At 41.4% G+C, this 24,288-nt stretch overlaps 1 protein-coding gene across 10 annotated transcripts in view; it reads left to right on the forward strand.

The window, feature by feature from the left end:
- AXDND1 (axonemal dynein light chain domain containing 1) overlaps nt 1-19,944 on the forward strand; it is an 81,046-nt gene extending 61,102 nt beyond the window's left edge. For 7 of the 10 annotated variants that reach the window (XM_008543497.2, XM_070591690.1, XM_070591692.1 and 4 more), the window contains 6 exons: nt 506-616; nt 7,084-7,200; nt 8,715-8,819; nt 15,515-15,597; nt 16,494-16,741; nt 19,640-19,944. In XM_008543497.2, coding sequence (XP_008541719.2) covers nt 506-616; nt 7,084-7,200; nt 8,715-8,819; nt 15,515-15,597; nt 16,494-16,741; nt 19,640-19,728 — 753 coding nt within the window. In that variant the 3' untranslated portion in view covers nt 19,729-19,944. The remainder of the gene's footprint in view (nt 1-505; nt 617-7,083; nt 7,201-8,714; nt 8,820-15,514; nt 15,598-16,493; nt 16,742-19,639) is intronic. The other 3 variants (XM_070591696.1, XM_070591697.1, XM_070591695.1) reach the window with 2 other exon arrangements.
- The last annotated feature ends 4,344 nt before the right edge of the window (nt 19,945-24,288 follow it).

Raw genomic sequence — 24,288 nt, forward strand, 5'->3', positions numbered from 1 at the left:
AACTAGTACAATGTTATTTCAATTATACATCAATAAAAAAATAATAGTATATGTCTTACATTGAGGATCAAATGAATTCATATATGCACAATACATGCTTATCACAAGAGTCTGGCATATAATTAAATGCCATGTAAGTGTTTGCTATCGTTATTGTTATGCAATCACAGTTGACCTGGCCAGTTACATAACGTTTGTTGGGACAGACCATTTGCCCATAGTAAATTCAGCAATCTTTCTGCATCTGGTTTTATGGCACTTCACCGCTCCTTAGTCCCATTCCAACCCAGGTTCCAAACCCCATTGATAAGACGTGATATTTAGGTCTACAGTCATAAAAAATCACATCTGCACAAATCTTGGAACCGAAGTGATCCAAAGCTAATTGAATGGCGCTATCTTTAGAGGCACTGTACTTAGAAGCTCCTCAACAGGAATGGGTGAATAAATTAGCTGGTGTAATCGGATTTTTCCTGCTTAGTAATGATCTTTTCTCTCTTCTCAGAAAGAATGTTATGAGTGGATCACCACGTGCTCTCACCTCCTGTCTGGGATCAAAGGCAGAGAAATAAATTTATTGACACATGAAGAAAAAGCGCACCTATTTGAAGAAGAGGTATTGTCCGTGTGTTAGCTCTGTTCGTTATTCAGCTTCTTCCTGCATTTCAGTGGATAAGGCTTCAGCAGCCTTTTCCAATCAGTGTTTTGAATCCTCATTTATTTACTCTATCAGAAGAGAATTTTGGCTCTGACCGAGAGCATTGGCAGTTCTTCCCGCTTTTAAGAGAGGATTATCGCCCAAACTTCTCTCCTCACTTTCGTAGCAGATGATTTTGTCGTCTGCTTCATAAAGGACGGGGTGGCTTTCAGAGGGGAGCTGCCTGCCGCTTCCTCAGCGTACGCTCAGATGACCTGCTTCTGCACACACCCTTCCTCCTCAGTCTCAGTCTTCCTGTCCAAGGTTATTTCTTCCTTTGAGAACTTAATCCCATGTCCATTGTCCTCTCTCTTTTGTATCTTTAACACCCTCCTCTCTAATGGTTCCATTTTACCAACATATAAACATGGTCCTTTCTCTCACTCTAAAAGACAGGTGCCTTGTTCTTGTCTCCTTCTCTCCTACTTCTTTCTCTTTCCTGTAACAATCACTTTTCGTAAAACTCTGAAGCTACTGTAAGGTCACCAATGATTCCTTATTGCCAGATCCAAGGAACTCCAATCCCATATTTAACCTGACTTCTCTGTAGCATGTGACCCTGTTAACCGTTCACTCTTTTTTTTTTTAAAGATTGGCACCTGAGCTAACAACTGTTGCCAATCTTCTTTTTCTTTTTTTTTTTTTCCTGCCTTTTCTCCCCAAGTCTCCCCAGTACATAGTTGCATATTTCAGTTGTGGGTCCTTCTGGTTGTGGCATGTGGGACGCCGCCTCAGCATTGATGAGCCATGCCATGTCCATGCCCAGGATCTGAACCAGCGAAACCCTGGGCCACCGAAGCGGAGCACATGAACTTAACCACTCGGCCACGGGCCCAGCTGCCAATCATTCACTCTTTTAGTAATCTCTTCTCACAAGACAAAAATTCTGTGTTTTTTTTCCTACTTATTATTTCTTTTCATTCTACTTTTAGTCTTCCACCTCTACATACCTCTTAAACGTTGCCATTTTGCCTTGCCTTGCTTTCACTTCTTATTCTACCCCCTACACATTACTATTAATCCTGTGGTTTTAACTACCACCTGTTTACCGAGGATCTCAAATCAATGAATATCGTATACTTAATGGGAGTCACAAATGTTTATTTTTACTTCCATCTCTTTGAGGGAATTCACCTCCAGTAAATTCTGAAGAAGCTCCCATTACTATCAGAGCCATAAACTATACTGGTATGATCTGATGGCGCTGTAGGGGAGGAAGAAATTTTCCTCTACCCTTCTAGGTTCTTCTGGCTGGTCTAAGAATTAAATTGACAATAACAGGAGGAAATCAAAGAAAGTTTAATAACATGTATGCATGGGAGAAACCCAGGAAAACTGAATAACTCACCAAAATAGCCAAAGCCACCACCTTAAATACCATCTCGAGCTAAAGACAAAAGAGGATGTTGGGGGTAGTGGTTTGGGACTTGAAAGGGGAGGAAGGCAATTCACATGGAGATGGGAAAGCAAATGGTTGATAAACAAATGTTTGCCATGCCAGGCAGAGACAATGGGACATGGAGAGGACTTTGATCAAATGGGCCTTGCTAGGTTCCTCCCTGTCTACCACACCTGGTTGATGTTGCACTATAGTTATCGATGGTGATAGCTCCTTCCTGGAAGAAGCTTTCCATATTAAATTCTTTTAGGCAATTAGGGGAAAGTCAAAGTTTCTTCCTGAGTCTTTTTTTCTTAAAAATAATCAAGCCAGAGAGACACATTTTGTGGTGGCAAATTCTGCTCCCCTACGGCATGTATGTCAGTGCTCTTGAGTCTGAGAGGGAAGTTTCTGTCTACATATTTGTAGGACTTTAATTTTACATTTAAACACTGAAGAAACACTACCTTTCTAAATTATACACCTTTAACAAAAGCATTTTCCTTTGCTGTCCAGATCTTGACCAGAATTATTTTGAACTTAACCACTAAATGATTTCATAAACATTATAAATCTTAAGTTACCGTATAGTTTTAGAAACTTAATAAAGTTCCAAAAACATAATGTTGGCTACACATCAGATCTAGGAAAAAATTCAAGAACTATACAGAATCATAGAATCTTAAGAACAGAAAGGATTTTAAAGGTGATTGAATTCAGTCAACCATTGACACATAGATCTTAGTGTAACACCCACACTTGATCATTGTGCCTATGTTTGAATATCTTAAGTGACAAAGAACTACTTTCAGAGATAGCCCATTCATTTTTGGTGAGCACTGACTATTAGAACATGATTCATTCTATTGAACTAAATGAAATGTCTACTTGTAGCTTTTTCTACCCACTGGTTAGGACCCACTGCTACATCTTTTTGGGTTGATATGAATGAGGCTGATTTGTCTTCCACATTATAGTATTTCCAACATTTGAAAATAGTCATATTCACCCAAGCCTATTTCTGGATCTTCTATTGATCTACTCATCTATTGCCTGTTCATGGGTCATTACCACATATTTTAATTATTGAGGCTTTATGATACAGTCTCATATTTGGTAGGGCCAGCCGTCCTCACTGATCTGTTTCAGGTGCTGCATCGCTATTCTTGCTTATTTTTATTCTACATAACTTTATAAGCTAACTCTAGAAAAAATATGATTGTTTAAAACTGGGATAATATTAAATTTATATATTAACTGAGAGAGGACAGACATGTTTATGATGTTGAGTTGTCCTAGCCAAGAATAGGGGATATAGGATGTCTAATTTTAGGCCTTTTGAAAATTTTTTATAGTTTGCTTATTTTGCACATTTCTTGTAAGTTTTGTGCCTGAGTATTTTATTTTCTGCTATTTTAAATGGGATCTTCTTTTCCATTATATCTTCTAACTGGTAAATGTTTGTATATATTTTGTTGATGCCTGTATTTTAATTTTATGTGCTGTGACTTTACTAAATTGTCCTGTTGTTTTTAGTAGTTTTTCAGTTGATTCTTTTGGGTTCTCCAGATATTTAATCAAATCGTCTACAAATACAGATAGTTTTATCTCTTTCTGTTCAATTATGATGCCTCTAGTTGCTTTTCCTTGTCTAATTGCATTGAATAATTCTTCCAATTCAATGTTAGATAGTAGTGAAGATAGCAAGCATCCTTTTATTGTTTCTGACTTTAATGTACCTTTAAGAAATATTCTGGCATTGCAGGTGATTGTTTAATTTCTTTATTGTTCCTTTAGACATCTCAGGCCATCCACCCGGCGTCACTTTCCTTCTGCCTTAACCTTTAGAGTTTTCTTTAGTCAGGATCTACTGGAAGATAACTCACTTTTTGTGTGTCTGAAAATGTCTTTATTTCACCCTTATTCTTAAAATTTTTTGCTGGGTGCACTATACTAGGATGATGTTCTTTTCTCTCAGCACAGTGATGATACTATTTCCACTGTTTTCTGGATTTTATGGTTACCAAACTCACAATTGAGAATTCAGTCGTCAGTTCCTTTCAAGTTGATCCATCCCTGTTCTTTGGCTACTTTTAAGATGTTCTTTTTGTCTTTGGCATTTTGCAATTTCACTCTGATGCATGGGGGGTGGATTTTCTTTTCTTTTCTTTTTAAATTTTCACTTGGGATTCTCTTGGTTTCCTGAAACTTTGGCTTGGTTTCTTTCAATAGATCTGGAAATTTTTCAGTTGTTATCTCCTCAAATATTGTCTCTACCATATTTACTGTGTTCTTTCCTTCTGGAACTCTGAAGGGATATGTACTGGCATCTGTCCCCCACATCTCTTGATCCTCTTTCATATTTTCTGTCTCTTTGCCTCTGCATTGCATCCTGGATAATTTCTTCTGCCTTTCTTTCTTTTTTTAAAGATTGGCACCTGAGCTAACATCTGTTGCCAATCTTCTTTTTTTTTTTTTAAAGATTTTATTTTTTTCCTTTTTCTCCCCAAAACCCCCTGGTACATAGTTGTATATTCTTCATTGTGGGTCCTTCTAGTTGTGGCATGTGGGACGCTGCCTCAGCATGGTTTGATGAGCAGTGCCATGTCCGCGCCCAGGATTTGAACCAATGAAACACTGGGCTGCCTGCAGCAGAGCACGCGATCTTAACCACTCGGCCACGGGGCCAGCCCTGCCAATCTTCTTTTTTATTTTTCTTCTTCTTCTCCCCAAAGTCCCCTAGTACACAGTTGTAGATTCTAGTTGTAGGTCCTTCTAGTTGTGCTATATGGGACACTGCCTCAGCATGGCCTGATGAGTGGTGCCATGTCCACACCCAGGATCCAAACCTGCAAAACCCTGGGCTGCTGAAGCGGAGCACATGAACTGAACCACTCGGCCATGGGGCCTGCCCCCTGGCTTACTTTCTAGTTCACTAATTTGCTCTTCAACTGAGTTTAATCTGCTATTAACCATTTCTGTTGAGTTTTTAAATTTAATTGTTGAAGTTCTGTTTGGTTGTTTTTCAGATTTGATCATTTTTGCAGTCTTTCTCTCTTTACTCATATTTTCAATCTCTTATTTCCTTAAACAGGTTAAATGTAACTTTGTAGTCTATCTGATAATTCCAATATATGATATATCTGTATAAGGATGTTAATTACAACATTATTTATAATAGCAAAATACTAGAAAATATAAATGTTGGTCAATAAGGGATTAGTTTAATAAATTCTGATACATTCATATAATGGGATTCTGTGCAGATAAAGTAGATGTTTACGTAGCGAAATAAAAATCATTCCTGATATGTTATTGAGAGAAGCAGATTATAGAACGTAATATATTATAATATTGTATTATCATAACGTAACATATATAATATTATTTCATTTGTATTCAAATATTTATATGTGTATAAATAAAGCAGTCTAGAAGAATATTCAGCAAACTGATAGAAGTTGTTACTGAGAGTTGAGATTCTTAATTTATTTGTATTCTTCAAATATTTTGCGGCAATAGTATATGTATTATCAGAGAAAAAGAGTATTTTCATTTTGGAAAAATATCCTAACATATTGTGAATATTTTTCTATACCATGTACATATTTCTACAATATAATTTAAAATTGCTATAAACTATCTTATTGTATGGTTTACATCATAATTTATTTACGCATTTTCCTATTGTGGGCACTGAGCTAATTTCTAGCTTTTGTTTTATAAACATTACTGCAATAAACATCTGAAGGACAGTCGTTAGTCAAGATTCGTGTAGGCTCCTTTGAAGTATCCAACACTACTGACTCCTTCTTTCTTCTCTTTTGGCTTTCCTGGTGGCCCTCTCATACTTCTGAGGCAACTTTGGGCCTCCTTTGTGGCTCCTCTTTCTTCTCTAGCCCTTTAGGTGACTAGGTTCCTGTCCTAAGGCCTCGTCCTCTAGTCTCTTCACAAGTTCTCCTTTAGTGATGTAATTTACTTTCTCGGCTCTAACTAAAGGCAGGTAACTGTTAAATCCCTATCTTTAGCCCAAATCCCTCCATCTAAACTCCGGGTCCATATATTCAGCTACTTCCTGGATATTTGCACTTGGATATCTTAGTGGTACCTTAGATTCACACAGCCTAATCTGAACTTGTCTATTTTCCCAAGCTTGCTTAACCATCTTTGTTCATTATCTCTGTGAATGGCATTATCATCTACGTAGTGTCCTAAACCATATACCAGGTATCATGCAAGATGCTCTGTTTCTGTGACCATCCCATGTCCATCCAGTCAATCAATCACTGAGTTACCTTCTAAATATCTCTTGAATCCTCATCCTCTTCATTCCTGCAACTCTGTGTTGTTCATTCAGTCCTCTTGTCAATTTCTTCTCCCTCCTCTTCCTCTCTCTCTTTCTCTTCTTTCCTCCCTTCCTTCCTCCTCTTTAAATCTACTCTCCTGTTGCTACAGTGATTGTTTTCAAATGCAAAACAGATCAATCAATTTATTGCTACTTCAGCGCTTTCAGGATGAAATCCAATCTCCGTGGCATGACGGTCTAGCTCTTCCTCTGTGCTTGTGCCCCTGTCCATCTTTCCCCAAGTTTCTGACCCACTGAACTACTTTTATTCTTAGAGCCAATCATATGCAAACAGCATCCTCTACCTAGAACTGCCTTGTACCGTCTTTTTTCTCTTGCTCATCCTTTGAAGAAAAAACTTAGGCATTAGCTGCTTCAGGAAATCTTCCTGACCAACCAGCTCTTTCACCCCCGTCCACTACCAGATCTAGATTAGGTGCTCCTCCTATGTGACTATATGTGTCCATAGCATTTTCTTGTTCACTAAATTGTAAGCTTTTTAAGGGCAGGGACCTTTCTTGTTAATCTTTGTATCCTTATCACTAGCACAATGCCCAAGTGCAGGATTAGTGCTCATTAAATGTTTTTGAATGCATAATTGCTAATACAGTACTAAAATATTAGTATACCCTAAGTTATAATTGTAATTGTTTTATCTCACAGGACATTTTAAAAGAATTCCTTGAGCCTGAAAGAGACAAGCCTTCTAAAGAGAATGAAGAAGAAAGTAAGGAGGATAAGAAACTTGGGGAGGAAAAGGAAGAAAAGAAAGCGGAAGAAGTAAGATTACTTAGTATTATTTTTTCTTTCTCTTTATATTTTTAAGGTATAGAGAGAGAGAGGTACTGTTGAAAATGGAACTAGATCATCTGGAGTAAACTCTTCAACTTCCTTCTTTTCCTCACGTAGACTTAGCTAGACTTACAGACACAGATCTCTTTATTGCTCCTCTCCAAATCCAGCTGTCTCCCATTAGCCTCGTTTACACCTGCACTCCTATTAACCATATGACCTACCTCTCGTCCTGATGCTGTTTCTTTATCCCTTCATTGCCATTTTTCAATTAGTAGTTTAACTACTAATTTTTCAATAGTAGTTTGATTTTTCAAATAGTAGTTTAAACTCTGTTTCCACTTCTTGGGCTCCCATTCTGAGCTGCCTCTTTCCCTCCTCCCAGGCCCATCTCCACACTTCCCTTCTCCTACGCTGTCTCCATCCCTGCTATTAGTATTAGTAGTAATTAGGGTAATTAGGGCATTAGTAGTAATAACAACCCTTCCTGGGGCATTTACAATAATAATAATGAAAATACAATGAAAACTACCAATGATTAGTGCCCCATTAGTTATCTCTTATCTACAGAAAACAACTTCAAGGTAAATATTATTGCCCCCATTGTACGGATAAGAAAACTGATGCTCAGAAAGGTTGACTGACTTACCCAAAATCATACAGCTATAAGTGGCAGAATGCACATTCAAACCCAGATAAGTCTGGCATAAGAGCCCTTGCTAATTCCTGGATTAACTATTGTCTTCAGCTTTCAGAACTCATGATCACCTAACATTTTCTATACTGTCTTAATTTACTTCCCTGATGTTTCTTCCCTGTGAATAGTTTAAATATTGGCATGACCCCAGGCTCTGACCTAGGTCCTCTACTCATGTACGTGCCGGACAACAGAAGAAAAATATCGTACAACACTCAAGCCTCTTTTGACCAGCATTTTCTGTTTTATTTCTGGTACAGTGCTTGGTATAAAGAAGGTACAAAATAAATGGAAAGCAGTATTATTTGGTCACTAAATTCTACCATATCTTTCAAGTATGTAATGTATCCCCTCCTTTCCTCCTTCTGTGGCTTTATCAGGCCCTTTGCTCTGTATTTTACAAAATTCTATTCAACCTTCAAATATAATTTTTCTCTGAAAAAATTTCCGTGGGTGTCTAGGCAGAATGCAGGGCCCTTTTCTGGGTGCACACAGCTCTTGGAACACAGCTCTGTGCTAAGAGTAATCATGCATACCATAATTATTTTATTGCTATCTCTCCTAATGTACTGTGAGTTCCTGAGATCTGGAAGAAATCTTTGGTTTTTTGAGTTATCTCCCCTTATCCCCATTTCCCCATCCCCATTAATTTCTCACACAGTGTTTGCTGTAAGTCTTCAAAAATGCTTGTTAAATGATTAAAGCAAAGGAAAATTCAAGCTTCAGACATGGCACCAGGCAACTTGCCATGCCACTGTGTCACACACCAGCTCACTAACAGGTCCTTGGTATTTCTGTGCCCTAGAAACTTTCAACATCTACAGAGAAGGAAAAACTCATTCGATTCATTGGAGAAGACGAAAATGTTCATACCAAACCTCTGTTTGAAACAGATGTGTTGTCTTCCTGGGTATGTATCTGAAACCCAACCAGAAAGTTCAAAACTAGAGAAAAAAGCTGGGAAATTTAACATTATGTAAAAATGGTGTGGATCTAACATAACCTTTAGCTTCTCCAAAAGGATCAAGGGCTCCTAAGTAATATATTTTCCAGATTTTTTTTCTCCCAGCATCATCCCTGGAAAACTCTCATTTTTTCTGGGCTGGCCTCATGGTGTAGTGGTAAAGTTCACACAGTCCACTTCAGCAGCCTGGGGTTCGTGGGTTTGGATCCCTGGCGTGGACCAACACGCCAGTCATCAAGCCATGCTGTGGCAGAAGATTGGCACAGATTTTAGCTCAGGGCCAATCTTCTCCACCAAAAACAACTCTTGTTTATTTACCTTAACTCTACAAACCTTCTCATTCTCTTCTTTAAAGCTCATATTAAAATCAGCATCTCATCCTTTTTCTTAATTTAACAATATTTTGGTCAATATTTGAATTTATATTCATTCAGCAGACTCTACTGAGAATTGTGATAAGCACATACCTCCAACTACAGGGATTACTGGAAAATTAGAAAACTTTAGACAGCAGCTGTGGAAACTCAGCAGGAAAACAAATTTAAAATTCCTCCACAGAAAGTTCTAGAACCACGGTAGATTTAAATAAGCTCTAGATTGGTATCTCTCTCTATGCAGGATGCCATGACTGTAGGACTCTATGGGAGGGCTTCATCCCATTAATCTCCTGAAATGGTATGAAACATTTTGTGTGTAGGTTCATACCCTGCATCTTCTTTGGGGGCGGAGAGAAAAATCCATAGGTTTCATCAAATTTCCCAACCCCAAAGTTAAGAATCATTTCACTGTTAGGGTTTTGATCTATCTGAGTAGACAGTGGTGTGTGTGGGGGTGGGGAGCTGTGCTGAGGGCAGTGGTGGATGGCAGCTAGATCACTAAGGTGAAGGTGTGGCCCAAAGTAGAGGCAGATTGCAGGGATATATGTCCAGGAAGGTTGTAGGAAATATGCTCCAACTCTAGTAGGAAAAACTGGGAGAAACCATGTGGAGAGTCAGACAGGAGCTACAAAACTGGGGTGAGAGTGGTTCATGGGTGTGGGGGGGTTGCAATCACATTCTCCCAAATAGTGCCTTTTTAACAAATTTTTGAAATAATATGTTCACCACCAATAGTCTAGTTTTTATCCATCACCATACATATTATGCCCCTTTACCCCTTTGCCCTCCCCCACCCCCCTCCCCTCTGGTAACCATTAATCTGTTCCCCTTATCCACATGTTTGTTTATCTGCCACATATGAGTGAAATCATACAGTGTTTGTCTTTCTCTTTCTGGCTTATTTCACTTGGCATAATACCCTCAGGGTTCATCCATGTTGTCACAAATGGCACAATTTTGTCTTTTTTATGGCTGAGTAGTATTCCATTGTATATTTATACCACATTTTCTTTATGCAATCATCAGTTGATGGGCACTTAGGTTGCTTCTACATCTTGGCTATTGTGAATAATGCTGTGATGAACATAGGGGTCCATAAATCTCTTGGAATTGTTGATTTCATGTTCTTTGGACAAATACCCAGTGGTGGGATAGCTGGGTCATGTGATATCTCTGTTTTTAATTTTTTGAGGAATCTCCATACTGTTTTCATAGTGGCTGCACCAGTTTGCATTCCCACCAGCAGTCTATGAGGGTTCCCTTTCCTCCACATCCTCTTCAACACTTGTTTCTTCCTTGTTAATTCTAGCCATTCTGATGGATGTAAGATGATATCTCATTGTAGTTTTGATTTGCATTTCCCTAATAATTAGTGATATTGAACATCTTTTCATGTGCCTGTTGGCCATCTGTATATCTTCTTTGGAAAAATGTCTATTCAGATCCTATGCCGTTTTTTAGATCAGGTTGTTTTTTTGTTGTTGAGTTGTATGAATTCTTTATGTATAATGGAGATTAACCCCTTGTCAGATATATGATTTGCAAATATTTTCTCCCAGTTAGTGGGTTGTATTTTTGTTTTGTTGATGGTTTCTTTTTGCCTTGCAGAAGCTTTTTAGCCTGATGTAATTCCATTTGTTTATTTTTTCTTTTGTTTCCCTTGCCTGAGTAGGCATAGTATTCTACAAGATACTTCTAAGACCAATGTCGAAAAGGGTACTGCCTATATTTTCTTCTAGAAATTTTATGGTTTCAGGTCTTACATTCGAGTCTTTAATCCATTTTGAGTTAATTTTTGTGTATGGTATAAGATAATGGTCTACTTTCATTCTTTTGCATGTGTGTGTCCAGTTTTCCCAACACCGTTTATTGAAGAGACTTTCCTTTCTCCATTGTTAGTTCTTGGTTCCTTTGGTGAAGGTTGGCTGTACATAGATGTGTGGTTTTATTTCTGGGCTTTCGATTCTGTTCCATTGATCTGTGTGTCTGTTTTTGTGCCAGTACCATGCTGTTTTGATTACTATCACTTTGTAGTATATTTTGAAGTCAGGGATTGTGATGCCTCCAGCTTTATTCTTTTTTCTCAGGATTGCTTTGGTTATTCAGGATCTTTACAGAAACTGACATATAGTGATATACACCTGAGATTTACACAATGTTATAAGCCAATATGACCTCAATAAAATAATTAAATAAAAAATAATATGTTAATATATCAGTCAAGACAATGAAGCAAAGATGTAAGAGGAAGCAGTGTGAACACAGTGTCCTTAGACATGTACAAAAAAGAGAGATAAAGGGTAACACCGTTTTATCTGCTACCTGCAACCAGTCCCCCCCCAAAGCCCTCTTGCCTCAGATTTGCTCCCCTGAGGTAAGAACGCTGCTCTGCCATCCAGGTTGGGCTGCAGGGTCAGGCCCTAGAGCTAGGCAGGAAGCAGACAGGAAAACAAGAGCCTATAGCCTGGGGCAAAACTGAGGGTGTGGTACATGTCTTTGATGATGTGGGGCTCCTGCTCTGGGATGCCACCATTCCATCTGACATAGTGTGGTGCCACACTAGCCCACCCAAGGACGATGTGGCCCAGAAAGTCCATCTCCAGGCCTTGAAAAGTTGTTGTTGCTGCTACTATAGATCTCCGAAGACTAAACTGTCTATGTTCTCACTGACCATACGGTCTGGGGAGTGGACCCAAATGCCTTTCAGGTATACTATTACCTGCAAGCTCCTGGAGGTAAAGAAGAATCAGGTTCATCCTATGGCGTGGTGGCTGGAGCACTGCACTTGTGGAACGGGATCCCCAGGTGCTCAAACAAAAAGGGCCTAATTGTGCTAGGTGAGTGAAGACAAGGCTGATATTGGGGGATGTTGGTACCCAGAGAATGAAGATTCTATGAACCAGATTGTGAGGTCAGAGATCTGGGGCAGGAGGTGGAGCTGGGGGAAGCGCTCTCCTGATTCAGACTACACTGCGGGCTCGGGGGAGCAGGCTCCGTGCTCCTTCCATTTCCAAAATACTGGGGCTCCCTAAGGGTGCTTTAAGGTTTCAAAACTTTCACTGTAAGTTTTTCGTTTGCTTTTGTTTGCTTGTTTGTCTTCCTTTATTCTTTTTGATAGACACTCAGCCTTTGGTCCTAAGAACAAAAACAACCATTTAGGAGGAATATAGGTCCAAGGCATCAGACCCATCGGGCAGCTGCACTCTCTCTTCCTGGTCTAGAAATACAACTCCTAGGAGGCAGCACATTTGATTGATACTGGAGAAGGAAGGAAGGGAGGGAGGGAGGGATAGGGAAGCAGAGACCTTGTGGTCTGCAGTATAACTTGTCGTGTCCCTGGGAGTTGAGTGGTACAACAGGAGAGCTCAAGAGATAGCTGGATCCCGGGTTTCTGGTGAGACATAGCTCCAGACCACTGGGAAGCCAGGCACCTGAGCGTGGAAAATTCCAGCTACTCCTAGTATCCCCTCCTGCAAGTGACTCCAGTATAGGATTTTCTGGGGGTTGAGACATGAGTGATATCTCAACAGGAGTGGTAGTAAGTCACCACCAGCCCGGGCAGGCTAAACCAGGGCCTTATTCATATTGTTACCTGATGCCCTAGTGTCCACCATAATGGGGTCTGGACCATCCATTATTCAAAACTCTCCTCAGTTAGCTGGGAGTTAGGGCTTTGTGGGAATTCCTGAGGCTTGTACTCAAAGCTGGAACCACGTACAAAATGCCACCTGCTGTGCCTGATACAGGCACAGCTACCCAATTCAGCACTGAGCCTGATTCACTGGTGAACTGAGTGATCCCATTAAGCAGCATTGACTTTGCCTCTGCCCTTCCTGGGGGAAGGCTGCTCTGCCTTCAAGTGCAGCTCAGTTTAGTCAGTTCTGAGAACTCGTTGCACAGCACCCTTTGTGGCCCTCTCAGAGTCAGAATTATTCCAACATTGTCTCTGTAGGACAGGCAACCCGAGTGGTACCACATTTCAGCTGACTGGTGGAGATATGGGATGACTAAATTCAGCAAGCTCTCCCCGAGGCCACCAAAAGTGCTCAGAGCTGTAGTGGACGCTGGGCACTGCTACTTGGCCGTATGAGTAGGGTTGCCTATAGCTCAGCTACCCTAATAAGCAAGACATTAGAAACAATCTCTGTCAGGCTCATCTTCAAACCATAGGTCCTGGCTATCTATAAAGAGTTGTAAGTGTATGAGGAAGATAGGAGAGTTTGCTGGGTCAGCCATGAACTCCTTTGGAAGAGTGAGCAGGGGCCAGTCTTGGGAGATCAGCAGTATTTTTAACATAAGATTACATATTCTGCCCTTACCTCTGTCATTGGGCTGAAGGAGGCCCTTAGAGATCTGAGTTTTCCTCCCACAATACCATGTACCCCAGGCATAGGTATTAAGAGCAGTGATTAATTTACCAAGCAGTGATTAATTTATAACAGCAACAGGGGAGGGCCCTTGGAATTGATGGCTCCAGAAAATAAGTCCAAAGCTGACAGGGGCAGTATGTCCAGCTAGGAGTTCAGTGCTGAGAGTTGGATCCCAAGGAGCTAGGCCTGGAGCTCGATCCCCGCTGAGACAGTCCCAAACCAGAGATGTTAGTCCAATCCAAAGCCCATTGGTAGAGTCAGACCTCAGGAAGACCAAGCCAAAAATGCCAAAGGCAGAATTGGATTCGGACAGAGACTAGCTTGAAGCTACAGCAGATTGTCACAAACATGGAAGGTTCAATGCGACGCTTCCAAGAGCCATGTGGCCCATGTTTGTCTCTATGATACAGTGGGCGAAAGAGCATAAAAGCTGAAGGGAGGTTAGGAATATGAGAAGAGGGCCCAGTGCAGTCCTTGTGCTTAGCCTTGAGGCATCTGTATCAGCACACGGGTGACGCAGGGGAGGTTGCCCCCAGCATACATAGAGGATGCCATAATGCTGGGAGCCCAGCGTCCAGCCCTTTAGGCCCTACTGGAGGGTTTGAAATGGGCCACACAACATTAACCTATACTTGCCAGTGTCAAAAGAGAAGGACATTTGCTTCGCACATTTTAACTGAATATATATATCTATTGAATGAATGAGGAGAGAGTCAGAAGGCTCAAATGCTAACTATGCAGTACAGTCCTGGTTTACTTTGGTTCCTGCCCATAGTTAAAGTTATTTCGTACAGTTATAAACCATGTGTGGAATTCCATTCCAGAAGCCTCTGCTCTGAAAACCTTTCTTTCGGATTCAAAGAACAAATAAGTTAGTAGCGTGTGCTGTATAGACACAGCCGCATCACATGCTGCTGATGCGGGCTGAACAATGATAGCATTTGCTTTCCAAAGAAACTGTCCAAGAAGGAGAAGCAAAGCAGAAAGAGAAGTATGTGACTGGGAAAATAGAAAGAGAGTAAAAGAGCGAGAGTAAAGGTGAAAATGTTTAACACAGTTTCTTTTCTCTGGTTTTCTTTTAGAAAAAGCTAGCATAATGCAATGGAGCGTGTGATTGAGAATGAAGAGGCCTAGGAAAGGGTTTTGCTTTAAGCCGCGAGATCGTTCTGTGACTGTGGCAGGCTGCCTTCCCTCCTACAGCTCCCTTTCCGACTGTAATGGGGGGCTTACCTTTTACTTACCTCTGGTTGGGAAACAGGAAAAATGAGATTTTCAAAAGCATACAGTTCTGTGAAAATGTCATAATATTCATTTTTAAATATGCTTATAATTTTGTCTTGTAAGTTTCCTCTTTTACCTTCCTCTTATTTTGTTTTCTTGAATATAGGTTGAGTGAAAATAAATGAAAGAGGGTATTTTTTTTTCATATCTTCATTGCCTTGATATTTATTAAGTTTCCTAAAGACCTGAAAGTTCTTATTGGATTTTGCAATGTTTTATGCTTAGTGAAGTAAATTATTAATAAGATAAGTATAGTTGATTTCCTCGATCTTTAACTACATTTATTAGAGAAACATCTTTGCCCTTCTACTTATTTTTTAAACCTTTTCTTCTTTCCCTGTTTCTTTTTGTTGATATTGTTTTCCCTGCTTCTTTACAACTCTAATCAAATTTATGTCCACGTGTACCATGAATAATTTGGAAGCTGGTATGCTATTTGGCCACGGGCAATCTCTATTATTTTTGGTGTTAAGAATGTGCTTAATCACCTACTATATAAATATGGGTAGTAGAAAAAAATATTCTGAACAGCTTGGTCTAGAACATGCTGAAGAGGAAGAATGTTAGCTGTTGGGACTCTCAGTTCATTCATAGCGCATATTTCCTTTGTCAGAGAGAATCAGCTAATCAAGGTACATTGGCCCAAAAGTATATTGAAGCAATGGCTATAATTGAACGCACGCAGGAGAAGTTAATGTAAGTATGAGGCACCACAATGGTTAGAAGATGAAGATTGCTGGCCAGGAGGTTTGGCTGAGAAATCCACGCTTCTTGGCTGAGCTTTGGTTCTCCTCCTTCCTTCGTCCTCACTAGAGGGATGGGTATCTCCAAATCTTTCACTAGAGGCAGTGAACTACACTGCTCGAGTAGGAACATCCGTCTTCACCCACAGTGGAGGTGGAGGAAGTCAAAGTGTGTGTGTGTGTAGGGGGATGGGGTGTTGGGAGTGATCCCATTCAGTATGTGTCTGAGAGATGAACTAGAGAAATAAATGGAGCTGGGAGAAACAACTGTGTGCACGAAAGAATGTTATTACATTACCCAAAGAGTGGGAAGGACGATGTAGTTAAAATGGCTGAGAATGCCAAGAGAAGAGCATAGCATATGGACATGAAATACGTGCTCTAGTGATTAAGAAGCACATCTCAGACTGGTTTTCTTGATCGCAAAATCCCGTTTTAAAGGGCGCTGGGAAAGAAGGGACACTATTGGATTGAGTTTGTTGGTCACATCAACGAAGAGAAGCCAAAATTAACTACTGAAAAGAGGTTCCTTGGCTATTGATGGAGAGTTCCATATCCTCAAACGTCAGATTTCACTAAGAAATGATAATATGTTGTATTCTTAAGTCAATTAATTAAAAATAAATCAATTCTTAAAGCATAACTGCAACTCTGACATTACCATCCAGAGTAGCTCCCAGGCCTCCAATTTTTGGTTAATCATTGATGCTGCTGCTTCCCTTATTTGAACCCTTGAGACACATTCATCGAATCCCACTGCCTTTTTTAGACAATGAGTTTCTATATATGAAAGATACTTTTTTGAACCTTTCCATTTTGTTGTGTTTCTCTGGACTTTGTCCACATCAGAGAGGTTGAAAGCAGAGCCAGACAAGCAGAGGAGAAGTTTGAGGACGTAAATGAGACACTTCATTATACCCTCATAAGAAATAAAGAACTGGAGAAAGAACTAGAAGAAATGTTGATAAAGTCTAGAGAGAAGGAGTCTGAAAGAGGAGAAGAAGAAGAAAATGAAGGAGAAAGAGAAGAAGAAGAAGAAAAAGAAGAAGAAGAAGAAATGAGACCACTAGAAAGTTCCTCAAAATCTTTGAAGAAAAGTGAGCCTTGCTTTCTCATTTTGCTTTATTTAGGTTGTATTTATGAAAGAAAACTTGATCGGGTCACAAATATTTTAGAAGAGTATCAAGATCTTTAGTGTTGGTCTACTAATTCATCCTTCTCACAGGAATGCATATACACTTAACTACATAACTATCTTATTCACATAACTCACAAAAAGGAAAAGCAAATGACTAACAACTGTAGACTAGTAAACTAATATAAATACAATTTTTACTTATAAAACTGGCAAAGATTTTTAAAAACAAAAGAATACAATGCTGGTCAGAAGGAGCAAAGTAGTTAGTTTTACAGATAATATTTGTGGATGGACAGACAGATAGCCCTTTCAAAAAATAATTTGAGAGTACAAATGGATATGCCTTAAGAATATGCATATACTTTGACCTAATAATTTCACTCTTGAGAATCTAGTCTAAGGAAATAATACTACATACAGAAAAAAAATTAATGCACAAAGATGTTCAGTGTATCACTGTATATAATAGGAAAAAATAGAAACAACCTACCTCTCCAATCCTGGAAGAAAGATTAAATAAATTACGCTATATTAATATACCTGAATATCATGCAACTATGGAAATGGGGTTTATAAGAAATTTGTAATGACATGGGAAATTCTTATGTTAAAGTATCAAATGCAAGAAACAGGATGTGAAACAATTTTTTAAAGCTGGAAAAAAAGACCAGAAAGAAATACGCCTAAATATTGGCATTGTCTCTGGTTATGGAGGTTCATGGGGGAATTTTGTCCTTATTTTTTGGTACTTGTTGGGTTTTTCTATGATGAAAACAATGTCCTTTATTCTACAGGAAAAGGAATGTAACTGTCTGTTTTCTTATCTCCAATTACTGCTGTAATATGCCCGCAAGCGGTTGTCAGTATCCCCAGAACTGGAGGCTATTTTTTGATTTTTGCTTTCATCTTCAACCTGGGGTCTGTTCCCAGGACAACTCCTGGTGCAAAGGATAGTACTGGGAAGATATCTACTCTCTGTCTTTCTTTGTCACCCCTATCTCTACCTGTGGCCCCAGCAAAGGCAGTAAGTTAGCCAGTCCCTCACAGTCTCTGGGCCCAGGTTTGGTATACCAACACTGTTTAGAGGAAGAGTCTGAGCCCATTTTCTCTCCTTCTGTTAACTCTGAACTGGTAAAATATTAATTATTCCAAGTGTGACGATCTCTTAGCTTTAGGTTTGAATATGTGTGAGATAGTTTTCATGAGTTAAAAAATTTCAGGGCCAGCCCAGTGGCGCAGCGGTTAAGTGCGCATGTTCCACTTCAGCGGCCCGGAGTTAGCTGGTCCGGATCCTAGGTGTGGACCTACACACCTCTTGTCAAGCCATGCTGTGGCAGGCCTCCCACATATAAAGTAGAGGAAGAGGGGTACGGATGGCTCAGGGCCAGTCTTCCTCAGCAAAAAGAGGAGGATTTGTGGCAGATGTTAGCTCAGGACTGATCTTCCTCAAAAAAAAAAAAAAGAAAAAAATTCATCTTCTCATATTGTGGTGCAATTTTATCCTGATCATTTGAAAACTGGACTTTTTCCAGATTACAGAAAAATAAATATGCAAACCATACAAAAGGCCTATGTGTTAAACCTGAAGGCTACCTGAATATGGAATGAGTGAGTTTAGTTTCATCCATTTCCATCAAGGTCTTGAGGATTAGATTAAATCCAGAATAAAAAAGTTTTAATAGTTTTAGGTAGAGGATAACTATACACAGTTAGTCCCTCACCTGCAAATCATAACCTACACAAACAGAGTCATCCTCCCCCCTCCTGGTAGGCCCGTCAGTGTCATTGCAGGGCCCTCAAAGGTGGAGGATGAGAAGCTTTGCAAAGCGTAGGGGAATTGGCTCCTAAGTGAGGCAATCCCCATGGCATGGAGGTGACTGGACTTTTTTCTCTGGAAAATCCATAAGTTAGACATTCCTTAGGGTTAGCAGGCAGTTTTAAAACGTGCAGATGCCTCTGGAACCGTGTGACGCTCATAAGGCATATACAGTGTCATGTGTGGATGAGTTAGTGCAGTGAGATGACTTTTCCCCTGAGAGCTGTGCAGTGAAGGGCTGGGAAAACATACATGGTAAACAAAGGAGCCTTGTAAACGCTGAGTAAACAGAAGATCTGGAGGAGTAAGGAGATGTTTATTTTTGTTTTATGTCAATATTTTTAATAATTAGCAAATCATCACGCTCTAAGCTGTGAATAAAGAAAGGAATCGAGAGGGGAGTTTACAAAGATGAATATGACTGAGTCTCTGATCTCAGCGAGGCCCGTGATTAGGACTGGGGAGATACACTAATAGCAAGACAAGGTGTGAACAAGGTGACCAAAGGTGGGATGGAGGTGGCAGTAGCCAGTCGGAAGGATTCAAATTGAGAAGCTTGGTGTCATGGAGCAGCCCAGGAGAGCAGACTGGATGGCAGAAGGGCTCCTGCACCCATCCCAAAGGTGGGCTTGATGGGGTCTATGCACCGGCGACTGGAGAGAGGGACCAGGAGACAGACAGGGTTGTAGGCATGGATGTGGGAGGATCCCGGATACCAGCTCTATTTGAATTTTTTTTCACCAAGCTTGGGGGTATATATAAGAAAGAAGCAGGAAATGTTCTTCTTTTTCTTCTCCCCTTCACTACATATCCCTGTTTTACAGGACCCAGAACTCAGGCACTTAACTGACTACACTTAAACTTTGGGAAAATGTGTTCTGAATCCCAATAACCAATTTAGAGTCAAATTTTGGGCACATAGTCTGTTTGTAGCTTGGGGATTACTCAGGCGGAACAAAATTTTAAAAATGCTTTGTAAGGTTAAAAGTCCTTAGTAAATGTAAGATGTTGTTCCTACAATAATTGCTTTTGTCTCTTCAGAGTCACAGAACAAAGAGGGTGCTCCCAACACTAAATCCAGAACCCGGACTAAATCCAGCCAGAAGAGCAAACCCAAGCAGCAGCCATAGGGCGCTGGGCTTCCCCGTGGCTCCTTGCTGAACCCACCCCAGATACCTCTGTGCTGTTGAGCTGACCACGTGGCTCGACTGGAGGGAGTCCCTTTGCAACAGCTACTGGAAAAGCCACGACATACACCCCAAGAACATTTTCTCTTTAAAAGTCACGTAATGGCTGTAGGGAATCAGTACATTATATTTCCCAGATTAAAAATAGCTTGTGCGGAAGTTGGCTGGCCTCTTCAATTGGTTTCCTAACAGAGATCTGTGAAAAGTGTCAATTTCTGTCAAGAAAATAATTCTTTTTGAAGACTTTGAACTCTGCAGAGAAGAGTGGCAAATAAAAAGCAGTATTTTTTCAGTTTAAAAGAGAGGATCCTGATAATGTACTTAGATTTCTGCAGCATTTTTAGATTTCTTATGATTTCAGGCATCCTTATGATTAATTTGATCTTCACAATAATCATACAAAGTAGGTGGAGGAGATACTGTTATCCCCATTGCTCAGAAGATGAAACTGAGGCCCAAAATGGTTATAAGGCTCCCCAAGGTCATAGAGCTGATGGGCATCAGAGCCCCCAGCTTGCTGGACCCATGTCTGGATTGTTTGCCAGGAGCGATGAGCCACCAGGCCATTGCTCAGATGGTTTCCTTCACAGGGGCCAGTGTTGCTGAAGATTCACCCAAAATGTCCATTCTTTGCTTTTATTGCCTCGTTTGTCTGCTCCATTCACAACCCTGGATCCATCTAGGCACTAGAGATGACCTAACCTGCAAAAATAAGTTTCAAATGACAAATGGACGTTCCAGGCAGTCGCCCAGCAAAGTCTCCCTCCTGCCTCACTGCTCCTGGCTCGCTTACTTTTGCCCTTATCTGTCCGGCTCCAAACACCTATGGAGAGATTTCTGCACCTGCTTTGGCTCCACATGTTTGGTGTTCCTTTGGATTTATCTCTTGGAATTTTAGACCTCTGCCTGCTCCTTAAGCCTCAGAAACCCCCTGACTCCAGAGCCGCCAGCCTTATTTAAGCAAAATCCCTGGCTAGGCCTACCCCTGGCCATCATCAAAGTGTGTGTGGGATGGGTTTCAAAAATGCTTAGAGTCTCCCCAAGCCTGCTGGATGACTCTAATTCTGGGGGAAGAAAACATGAAATTCTTCATAAAGCTGGCCGTGCTCGTGGCCCAGCTGAAAGCCAAAGCTGAGGCTATTGGCTCCCTTACGGTTCCCACCTGCTGGGGCATAGCTAGCCCTACTCTTTCGCCTTCCCCAAGAGATCCTTGGATGATCCTAGCAAATTTGGGGAACTTTTGGTGGGACTTCATAATACTTTTTTATTAATTTCCCACTTCGCTGGAATGAGTGGTCATTTCCATATAAATCAGCAGCCCTCATCTCTGAAAATGAGAGCCTTGCCCCTCAGAATTTGTCGAAGGCCATGTCCATTCCATTGGGTGGAAGATTTGGTCTCTAAATGCCGGAGTTATGCCTGCTGCCACTACAATTAGAACGAGATGTTTGGTACCATGAACCCACCAAACATTAGTTTGGGTGGTTTGGTTGTGAGCCACAGAAACCCACTCTTGCAAACACAAGTGAAAGGATAATTTATTGAAAGCATGTTGGGGAGTTAAGGAGATTGAAGGGAAGTCTTAAAGAACCAGGCTAGGAACAGACAGGACTAGGCAGTTTTAGATTTCAGGAGCAAGAAGTGCTTCACCATCTCATTCAGTTGCTACTGTCAAACAAACTCCAATCATTTCTTCCATCCTTACATTATTTTGCCAGAGTCTTAAAGCCTCAAGAGGGAGAGAGACTACCCTGTGGTCACATACCACCCCGTGGATGTACATGGGATGGTAAAAGGACTTCAGGGATCTCTCTAGCATCCTTAAAGGGAAGGAAGGACACCTTGCTCTACTGTTCCACTAGGATGAATCAGTATAGGGAAAGGAAGTGCCCAAAGAAAATCAGGGTTGTGGTAGGAGGCATAATGAGTGTTAGGTGGTTAAAAAAAAGTGCACTACAGGGAAGGCAACTGCACTGCTGCTCCCTGGAAACGTGGGCAGCTCCACGTTCCCAAATAGCTGATTTGTTTAGATAGTCCTTGAGACCCTGGTACACCTTCTCAGGGTGATCCTGAGGTACTCTCCCAAGTAGAGTGGAGGGAGGAGCTCTTGCTGCTCATCTCTGGCAGTCATGCTGCCCGGTGAGGCTGTTGTGTTTGAACTAAAGGAGACCAGCTACTCTGTGCTCAGCTGTCCAGACAAAGCCATGCTGACCTCATCTCCAGAAAGCTGGTCTGGCCTTGTAGTAGAGGAAACTGGATGGGCCCCATCATACTCCTCTATGTCCCAACCCCCAATCACAGTGGTGATGTGTTCCTTGTCCCTGGGGAGCTGAGGTGGTAGTGTTTCAAGGTGCATACCATAGTGTGCTCAAGGACCTTAGGAAGTCTGGTCAGCAAGCCCTCGTCCACCAGGCCTGGCTCTTCACCACACACCCAGACCTACTCCATGCATGTGGGCACCATGCAATTCTCTTCCAAGAGATCTAGTTCCAGACTATAGTCCTACTGATTTGACTGTGATCAGGTCACCTGTCAGGTATTCTCTACACATTGACTGGGCTTTCCTCTTGTTCTTGGCCTTTCCTAGCTGGAGAATGACTCAGACATTACCCGAGTAGTCTGCACTTTGCATTTCACTTTCAAATACTGCTAGGAATTCTGCCTGTAGACCCCAAAGCTCTAGAGCACTGTCTGCCCCCTTTTGGAATTCCAGATAAGTGAGCCACCTACCAGCAAGTATTCTCCTACAGGAAGGAGGGGAGTTTCTCTAAAATTAGGAGTATAACTGCTGTAGCCCTGCTGCCTAGGAACTGCATGCCTGCAAAATGGGAGTGCTTGCTCTCTGAGCCCGAGGCTGAGGCCCTCCATAGCCATGTTGATATGAAGCAGTGCCTAGAGGTCATCAGGACTTCCATCTCTGCCTCAGAAAAATGGAGAGTTCATTTTAGCCAAGTCTACCACAGCCTCAAGACAATCTGCTATTCGGGATTGCTGAGCAAGTCCACTAATCCCCCTGACCTCAAAGACAGACTGTAGAGTGCCAGGTTTCAAGAAGCGGGACTTCCTGCTCGGTGCAACTTGTCTAAGCTGGTGCATCTAAGAGCAAGACTGACGAAGGCCGGCGTCCAGGGCTTCCTTGCAATCCCAGTATACAGTGGTGCTGTTTGGCCTGGGAAGTGTCCCTGTTGTTCTCGAATGGCTGGTGAAAGGACTCCTGAACAACTTTCTGGATTGCAGTGGCTTCTGTTTGTTTGGAGAGCATCCTCTTGCATTTGCAGGGCTTGGGCCCCATGAGCCCCTGATCTGGCAGAGGTGTACTTTAGGCTACCCTTAGCCAGCTGTGAGAAACACTTTCAGAAATCTGAAGATAAAATTAATCCTTCCTATGATCTGTCTCGCCAAGGTACACTGCTTTTTCGTAGACAAGATATCCCCAAATCAGATGTCCAACAGATCCTGGAGTTTACAAGGTACCACTGTCTAGTTTCAGCATAGCAGCCAGAGCAAGCCTGGTACAACATAACGTTACACTCGCTAATCCATCCCCCATTTTCCACTCTGGCCACCCAAATAGTCAAACCTGGGCAGGAAAGAAAGAGGAGCTTGTCTGATTTCTGGCTGTAACTATTGCTCACCAGGAGAAGAAATTCGTCTGTCTTGCTTTTGCTTTATTATCATCCAAAGAGCTGTACACCTTTAAGACAAATGCTTGAAATATCGTCATGGGGTTCTAACACAGGAGACCCCATGTGCAAATTCTTCAGCTGGTTCTGTCCAAGGACAACCACCCTGGGGGCAGGAACTACTGGCCATCAGGGCTATCTTTGAAGGATGGGGGCAACCTGTGTAGGGGGCCAGGCTCCTATGTGGATGCAGCCTGATCACTGTCATTTAGAACTTCTGGGGTAAAACCAGAGAAACAATAATAGTCACCATTTATTGAGCATTTACCTTGTGTAAGCATTGTGCTAAGCACTTCACATGCTATCCATTTAATCACAACAACTATTTGAGGTGGGTTCTATTTTATCCCCATTCATATTGGGGTAAGTAGCATGTCCGAGGTTAAACATCTAGTGAGCGATGGAGTCTGGATCAAATCTGGCATGTCTGACAGCAGAGCCTAAGCACTCAGTTACAGTACTAGATAGCCTCTCCAAGCTCAGAAGAAGCTGAAAGTGCAGTTGATACCTCTTTCAAAGAATTTGACTTCCACATTGTCTACTTATTGCTCAGCTCAACTACTGAGCAAATGCACTGACACACAAGTCAAAATTCGAGAGGATATCAGAACCTTATAGTCCCCATAGACTCTACCAAAGAACACGGTAGCAGCCAGGAGCAATCTACTGGGGAGGAGCATGCTTAGCCATCCAGACGTGACCCCCAAGGATATGGAATGCAGAGGCATTGGCAGAATGACCTGCTGGGCCTCCCACACATAGCACAGTCCAAACTGCAGAGCTCCGGCCCTACCCTGATACTTCTGATGAGCCAGAGTGG

This window comes from Equus przewalskii, chromosome 23 (assembly GCF_037783145.1).
Source record: "Equus przewalskii isolate Varuska chromosome 23, EquPr2, whole genome shotgun sequence".
Lineage (NCBI taxonomy): Eukaryota > Metazoa > Chordata > Mammalia > Perissodactyla > Equidae > Equus > Equus przewalskii.